Raw genomic sequence first — 8,734 nt, forward strand, 5'->3', positions numbered from 1 at the left:
TCTCCTTGTTTCCAAATCTTTATCTGTCACCATTTTATTTTGTATTTGTTTCCACAAATTACAGTAGACAATCACAGGTGTGGATAGGAAGATAGATTGACTGGTAAACCAAGATGCTTTCCTTCTGATTTTATAATCTCTTTACAAAAACTGACCTTCACTCAGTCCGAATCACTGCAGATGTCATCGGTCTATTTCATGTCAATATTTGCTTCCTGCTCTTCCACCTTATCAAAGTGGAGAGGTTTGAGTGCCAAAATATTCACACAGGCCATTTCGCATGGAGTCCCTCTATGAAAATTGGTACTGGAGGATGGGTCAGACTAAGGGCAACTCAATGCATTTATGTTTAAAAAATAAATAAAGGCAAGGATTTAACCCAGGCGAAGGTCACTGGCACCCCACCTCGGATCTACGTCTGAGGAAACGGGACATCTGGGATAAGCTGGTGGCCACGCCCAGATCACCATCGGCAGGATTCTGGTGCTGTGTGGATCAGGCAGCAGTCAAGGGGCTTACAATTTACAGCAATGAGTTGGAATAGTTAAGCAATCCTTTGATCATTGACCATAAATTGAAAGAGGGCGTACTTACTTTTTCATTGGATTGCTGTTATTGTATGGCTAAGCCTAAACCCCTGCAGACAATTGGCAGTAAAAAAAACAGCAACGATGTGCTGTGTAGCGTTTTCCACCTTGACCAGTTGAACAAACTTTTTATGAAAATGTCTCGCGTTTGTAAGATCTTGTCTGCACCTTTATTGTGTTTATTCCGCAGTTATCAGAGGGATCTGCGATGACTACAATCTTGACTTTGAGGCTTTTTATGCCTGCATTGGTTTATGGAACTGTTTCTTTCTCGTCCTTGGAGGTTTATTTAATGTCAGCCTGTTGATGAAACTCTTCAAACGGTAAATACACTATAACACATGACTTATCTGCTACTTTATTTACTATTAAAAAAATAACATTCTGGCTGGAACTAAAGTCAAATTAGTAGTGTGGTTTGGTTGTTTTCATGGATTTTGCTTACACGAATAAAATCTGTGGTGGTGTTGCCTTGAATGGGTTGTTATGTCTGTGTGCATAAAAAAACCACCTTGGATGAAATGTAAGCACTCACAGCCACATTCTGTTTTCATTCGCTCTCATCCCCCAGCTCCACAGAAGAAGTCATTGCCTTGTTCATCTCCATAGCGTTTGTTGGAGATGCAATTAAAGGCACCATCAAAAGTGAGTCCAGAGAAGACCTGATTACACACATCTGATTTTTTGCATTAGGAGCTAGATCACATTGCTGTAATGGAGACAGTAAAGTCAATAATGGAGCTGAAGCTACACTGAGAGTGATGTTCTTCAAAACTTTAGATTCTTCTTGTTATCTTTTATATTGAAGTAGATGCTTTAATGCCTCTGCCTGTCCTCTGTCCTCCTTAGTTTTTGATCACTACTTCCATGGGCCCATACTGGCAACCACAAACAGCTCTGCAGTCCTGCAGCAGATTAATGAGATTCTGGAGAAGGCTAATAACCAGACGCCACATCTCACGGAGCATCATAAAGGGGACATGTCACAATTCGAACAAGCCGAAACTCAAGTGTTGGTCTTTCTGCCGGAAACGTTGGTCATCTGCACTAGAGAAAGGCCAATTCTCTGTCTGCTGCTCATGCTGGGGACTCTGTGGCTGGGTTATGCCCTCTACCTAATGAAGAGGAGGTACAGTTTGCTCACCCTTTCTGTAATGCAAACCTTTTTCAGTCAAATCCTGTCACAAATTACTTACTTTACTTTTACATAACCTTAAAATATGGGTGACTTAATCAGGAAAACTGTTTTTTAACTTAAAAAAAAAGCTAAATTAGTCTGCAGACTGCATTAAGGGAAGTTATGTTTGATGCATGCTCTGCAAGATGTGAATTTCTTCTTCTGTTATTCTATTCTTCAGAGGACTAACTTAGGAAAATAGGAGAGTACTTCTTATATAAACGCATATTTTCTGTCACTGATTCTGATTTACCTGTCAGTAGCAGATCTGTAGAGCTTGTTTACACCACTGGATCCCATTGATACAAACCAGGGTTAGTTCAAATAAGTTTTTTTTTTATTATTTATTGTAAAAACTAGTAGTATAACAAGTTGTTTACCCCTTTAACAATACAGCTTTAGCTCCAGTGTTTATATTTTTTGACTGCCCCCACGCTTTAATAGTTTAACAGAATTAATGTAATTGCAGGAGATTTTAAAGCAGAGAAAATCAGTTTTGGGCTGATATGCAACACTTTCCATTAGTGAAGTGCTTACTTAATCAATGTAAAGCAGCGTGTTGTTTAACTTAGATGTCGCCAGATACATCTCTGGTGTTAAAGGGTTAATAGAGTGAACTTCTCTTTGCTAGTACCTGAAGCTGCAAGCTTTACTGCAGACAGCTGTCTGTGGGAGGGGCTGAGTCACTGGCTTCAGTATGAGCTGATTGTTTGAAAGGATTAAAATCTACATGTCTCACTTTTTAGACCTCCATATAATAACATAAAATAATCTTTGCTTGTAAGGTTAAGTACTTTCTTGTGAAACAAGAGCTAGATAACCCAGATAGGTAATTAAAAATATGATATTAAAAATTGCTTCAGTTAAAACACTTTAACAAGGCACTTGGTAACAATGTGTAATGGATATACTGTGTAAATAAAACTCATCAAAAATATATGTTGCTTGAACCTACACTGGGGTTAAAAAATCGGGAGGTGGTTCAATTTAAAAAAAAGTTGAGTATGTATTAACATTTTTAGCCCAAGTTTTCCATTAAAATAAGTTAGGTGAGGAGACATTTTGATATTCATCACATGTGCATGTTTGCCTGTACATACATGAATGTATGTAAGCTCTTAGGTCAAATTAATGTTTATAAGGCAAGTTGTTGCTTCTCTTTTCTTCTTAGCCCATACTTGAATGACAAAATCAGAGAGGTGGTGTCTGACTGTGCTTTACCCATCTCTGTGATGATATTCTCCTTCATTGGCTCTTACCTGTTCATTGACATACAGCGTGAGTACAAATCCCACCTATAAAGATGTTAGTAAAAGACATAAACTGGTGATGTCTTTAATGGGTTTCAAATGTTGTTTTTTAGCAGAAAGAAGAAAAATCCTTTTTCTGTTATCTGTTTTTTTTTTATTGCCTGTCATATTCTACATGAAAGATTTTGAGGCGATCTGACCTGGTCTTCAAACACATCTTCATGCCAAATCTTTTCCTTTTGTCAGTCCCTGTATTTAACGTCCATGATGGTCCGGTCTTCAAGTACCCTGAGTTTGAAAAGCTGTCGGGAATGGCTGTGCTGAGTGCGGTCGGGCTTGGTTTTCTCCTTGCACTGCTGATCTTTATCGACCAGAACATTGTCATTTCACTCACTCATGTCCCAGAACACAAGTAAGACTGCTTTTGTGTGAAAAATATGTACTTCATCATAAAATGTTGTCCAGTTGTAGTTCCTGAGTGAAAATTAAAGGTTTTTAAATATGAAGTTCAACTGACACACCACTTAAAACATATGTGTGTGTACACAGGTTGCTAAAAGGCACAACGTTCCACTGGGACTTAGTGCTGACTGGCTTCATCAACATCCTCATGTCCTGTCTGGGGTTGCCATGGATGCACGCTGCCTTCCCACATTCCTCCCTGCATGCCCGTCAGCTCGCCAAAGTGGAACACCACTTAGAGAATGGACATCTCCACTCAACGTGAGTGAGAATAAAACAAAAGTGAACACTAAGCCAGTCATGTCCTCCCCACCTCACAGCAGTGGGGTCACTTCTCTCTGTCTCTGAAATAGGACAGGGGGGGGGGTAACATGCTTTTACTTCCCATACTTTAACTGGTTGTTCAAAAAAATAGCAAATACTTTCATGCTTTTTTTGAAGCAGATAACTGAACAATTTTTCACATCATCCTTATTATTGAAAAATGTGGCAATTTTTTTTTACTATTGTAGTAAATTTATTATCTACGGAAGCCTTAATTACCTTAATACCATTTTTTTGCATGTTTTCTCGTGATAATATCTACTATGACGTTATCACGTGATATTAAGATAGTAGATCTCATTACCACAAAATAACAAATTTTGTTATGTCGTGATAGCGAGATAGAGAATATGCTTTTGTCATTTTTCTATCATCCACAGAAAAAACAAACCAGTTTGTCAGAGAAAAAACACCAGAAGAACTGATCAGTTTATAAATGAGTTAGTTCTGAATTTATTGGTCATAAACAACATTCAATTCAGTCATTGTCATTTACAGAAAAGGTTGGCCCAGCTACAGCTGCACAGTTCAGTGCAGTTCAGTGATCCTGCGGTTGTTGTCTATTTCATCAGTAACTAGATAATGGGGACCAGGCCGTCTCCGTGGTTACAGAATGATGTATGATTGTTTTTCCTGTGTCTACAAGCAGATATGGTCATCAATGAAAATCCAATTTTCAGTGTTTTCTTTCTGATGAGAAAAAATGTCTATTGGTCCTGTTAACTAAAAAAAAATACTTGTTTTCTGGTGAAAACGAGACAGTAGATGATATCACGAGAACGTGAGGTAGAAATAGGCCATTTAGAGCTTCCAAAAAATATTTCTTCATTTACATTAGTTCTGTATTTTCTTGGGTTCCTTTGTTGACAATTTTAAAATAATTTTGCAGAGTAATTCTAAAACAAAGGTATTACAGCAAATAAATATGTTATGTCCAAAAACATGCATGTCTAGGGCTGGATGGTGCAGTAACATGAAACACACAATGATTGCCTTTTAAGGTTTTTAATTGGTTATAAGGGAGAAGGGGAGGTAAGGAACCAAGGTTAGGCCAAAGGAAGGAAATAAATGGAACAAAACACGGCCTAGCTATCATCATCCTGAAACAAAGACAAGAAAACAAAAGTCTCACCGACTTATCTAAAAAGGGAATAAAAACAGAGGAGGTGGCACCAACCAATTTACCTCGTGTGCATAGCAGAAGGTAATCTACATGAGGTGTATAGGGTCCCCTGTCTTACCTATCTTACCTGTCCACAAAACCTCCCACTCTCTCCAGCAGGGAGAATGCAAGGAGTGCATGATCACGTAAACACCACTAACAGGCTTTTGGGGGCGTGAAAACATGAAAAATGTATAGGACATGCCTGTGTTTCACCTACTTCGCCCTTACTTACCCTTGCATGTGTAAAAGTGTTTGCTACGATCCGTCGCCGTAGAAATGTGCATAAACATTTTCGGACTTCAGCAGTCTACGACTTTGATATTTCATGCAGTCGCCTACATTTGGGCCTCTGCATGCCCCATACAGGGTTGTCCATATTTTGCTCCCTTCATCTATTTCTCAGTTGCAATTGTACAGACTTTATTATAATGTAAATAATTTTTAAGCCTTGAATCCATCACATATAATTGAAATACTTGAGAGATTAGTTCTCTTTAAACAAATCATGTAGGAAACAACATGACTTTTCTTTTTCTGCGATCAATACATTTTCATGCAGAGGTAGCCAAAGTTTTCATATTGGAAAACTGTGTTTTAGTTGTGTCATTATGTTTGTCCCAAACTAAAAGGTCTCCCCCCCAACAGCATTGTCAGCGTAAAGGAGACTCGCGTAACCTCTCTGGTGGCAAATATCCTGATCGGCCTGTCTGCGTTCATGCTGCCCATTCCGCTGCAGTGGATCCCAAAGCCTGTCCTGTACGGCCTCTTCCTGTATGTGGCGGCCACTTCGCTTGATGGAAACCAGATGGTTGACCGCATGACCCTGTTGCTGAAGGAACAGGTGATGGGCGGACTTGCTTGTTAATTGCCCTTTTATGTCCTCATTTCCATGTGGCTGCAGGAGTTACAGTATTTGCACAAAGTGTGGCAATATCCTGCTGTTAAGGTAGCAAACAATGAGGATGAAATGAGTACTTGCCAAATATAAGCATTTTTAATCGATGTTTCAGTGGATGACAAAAACAAAATGTGTGTTTAAAGCAGTGTGTATTTAAAAGCCTTTCATTATCAGTCCCAAGGTTTCATAATAAATATGCTCATTTAAGACTGGAATGAATTTCTGCTCTCATGTATCTAGACTTCATATCCGCCCACCCATTACATCCGCCGTGTGCCACAGAGGAAAGTGCACTACTTCACTGCGCTGCAGATGCTCCAGCTCATCATTCTGTGTGCTTTTGGCATGTACCCCCTGCCCTACATGAAGATGGTCTTTCCCCTTCTGATGATCCTGCTGGTCCCTGTCAGGTGAGATGACCTGGGTCAACAGGGGGCAGAGCTGCACTGTGGGAAGCTGGTTGAAATCCAGCCTTTTTTTTTAGATGAAAAATAAGGAAGAAGTCTTGGAGACGGCGTTGTATTTGCACTCTGATGTCAGTATTATATTATTATTGGAAAAAAAAAAATCAAACAGAACACATTTTTCAGCAGATTGGACAACACATCAGTTAACAGACAAAAGGGTACACCGTATTTTCCGCACTTTACCGCTCAAAAGTCTTGAATCTTTGCAAAAAATGACAGTGTTTTGCCAATGCATATATAGGGTGAACTAAACTGTGTAGCAAATGAAACATCCGTATCAGTTGTTGGAACGATTGTCGATTGAGGGCTTTCTGAGCTGATGGAACAACTGTTAAATTAAAAAGTTAGCCCAACAATTGATCACAATTTGATCTCAAACATAAAATAAAACTGTGACGTTCATAGAAATTTAGCCTTTTATACCCTTCAGTTACAGATATAGATTAAAACATTAAGGCAGTGTAGGTATAGTTATAACTTTTAACAAAAGAATATTGACTTACTTATTTGGGACCCAAGCCACCTTGGGGTAAACTGATGAACTGATCTGGCTCCAGATTTGTCTTTAACCCTTTAACACCAGTGGTGTTGCTGGTGACACCTAAATAAGACCGGTTCTCTGACCTATCGTAACTCTTTGATTGTTTATGCAAATATCATAAATAAGTTATTTGTGACACAGAGAGGGCTTTAAGTCAACAGTTTATGTTATTGAAGCATTGCATAATAGTACAAAGCCGCTTTTCTCTGTGACAGAATCAACTGATTTACGTTGATTGTTTAAGTACTTCCCTGTTGTAGATTGGGGGGCAGCTTCAGTGGAATCTGAAGATGCTTTTGTCCGCTTCAGAATCCAATGGAATTTAGGTTAATTGCATTAACAGTTGATTCAAAGAGCTAAATCTCTTTCGTTAAAGGGGTCAAACAAATGTCAAGACAAAGGGGTTAAAGAGTTTTATGTCTAAAGATTTTTTTTAAACTATGATTAACTGAACTAAGATTAGAACCTTTTTTGACCAGTTTCATACACAAGACAGTTTTTTCTCTAAAAGCAGTATCCAACCGTTGCCTGTTTTTTGTGTTTTATTTCAGAACTGGTCTGCTCCCTAGACTGATCGATGCCAAATACCTGGACATCATGGACTCCCAGTACATATAAAAGGACTAAAGATGTTAAAGGGAAGGGAATAGAAACACATTATTAATGCAATGTTTTTGGACTACAAGATTTTACTAAAAGCACATTCTGATGACTGCAAAAATATGCTTCTTCATTTATCCTTATGGATTCATACCTGTAACTGGATTTTTTTTTAATTACTACAGTCCTGCATCTTTTTTATTAACACCGGTAGTTTGAGATCACATAAACATGCAGATGAGTCTGACTCAGGCTGTCCAACAGGCAGACAGCTGTCTGTGTCACTAAAAGTTTAGTGTACAGGCATAAAACGAACAACATAAAACAACATGGTTGAAATAAAGATGGTCCACCAAAGCATTTTGTGACATTTTGTGCACTGACACAGTACATCATCAGAACCCCCTTTATGTTGCAATTAATGGTAAAGGTTCAGTTTTAGCTCCATATTTTACAGGTAAGGTTTAATGGCTGACGAAGTATGCATTTTCGCCTTTTTAACGCAGGCCATGGAAACCGTCCTCCACGGTTGCTTCCGTGAAGTGCGTTAAAAAGTGATATTGCATACTTCGAAGGCCATTAACCTCGCTAATACCATGGTCACTTACAGAAACAATAAATAATAACCAGCTTTTAGTCCTTAATTCCTGTTTTTTTCCCCCCGATTTGGATCGCTTTTCTCACAAAAAGCAGACTATTTGTTACGTGGTGCAGCGCACCTCCCCTGCAGTCAAGATTCAGCAATATAAAGCTATATAAATATCCTGATATTTCCGATGGGTTGAATAACCCTTGTGCTATCTTAGATGACCCCACCCTTACTTTGACGTGTTCTCCCTACCATGACAAAGGTGGAAAGATTTCATGTAATCCATGGACACCAGTGAAGATCACAAATCATTGAAGAAAAAAGTTTCAGAGCACTGTCTAGTGGGTCTAGATGACCCAACTCCCAATGTTAAAGTGCCTAGGATAGCACAAGGGTTACAGCATCAGTTCAGAGAGAAAGGAACCGATTATCCTGCAATGTAAGCATACATATCCTCTTGTAGGTTATCTATAATTATTTTTATAGCGAACAAATAATTCGCTTTTTGTAAGAAAAGCAATCCAAATTGGAAAAAAACAAGAATTAAGGACAAAAAACTGGTTGCTATTTTTTTCTTTTGTAAGTGGCCATAGTATAAGTGGGTTTATGGACTTCGAAGTATGCATTATCACTTCTTAACGCACTTCGCGGAAGAAACCATTCAGGCTTCCACG

The 8,734-nt window shown here is 38.7% G+C and overlaps 1 protein-coding gene across 2 annotated transcripts in view; it reads left to right on the plus strand.

Annotated features, from left to right (window-relative positions):
- Positions 1 to 7,828, plus strand: part of LOC101168050 (solute carrier family 4 member 11) — a 29,901-nt gene extending 22,073 nt beyond the window's left edge. For both annotated transcript variants that reach the window (XM_078953536.1, XM_078953537.1), the window contains exons 12-20: positions 778 to 910; positions 1,159 to 1,232; positions 1,437 to 1,716; positions 2,936 to 3,042; positions 3,261 to 3,426; positions 3,564 to 3,737; positions 5,611 to 5,806; positions 6,104 to 6,273; positions 7,423 to 7,828. In XM_078953536.1, the coding sequence (XP_078809662.1) occupies positions 778 to 910; positions 1,159 to 1,232; positions 1,437 to 1,716; positions 2,936 to 3,042; positions 3,261 to 3,426; positions 3,564 to 3,737; positions 5,611 to 5,806; positions 6,104 to 6,273; positions 7,423 to 7,489 (1,367 nt within the window). In that variant the 3' untranslated portion in view covers positions 7,490 to 7,828. The remainder of the gene's footprint in view (positions 1 to 777; positions 911 to 1,158; positions 1,233 to 1,436; positions 1,717 to 2,935; positions 3,043 to 3,260; positions 3,427 to 3,563; positions 3,738 to 5,610; positions 5,807 to 6,103; positions 6,274 to 7,422) is intronic.
- Positions 7,829 to 8,734: the final 906 nt, after the last annotated feature.

Source organism: Oryzias latipes, chromosome 10, assembly GCF_053564925.1.
Source record: "Oryzias latipes strain Hd-rR chromosome 10, Olatipes_Hd-rR_3.1".
Classification (NCBI taxonomy): domain Eukaryota; kingdom Metazoa; phylum Chordata; class Actinopteri; order Beloniformes; family Adrianichthyidae; genus Oryzias; species Oryzias latipes.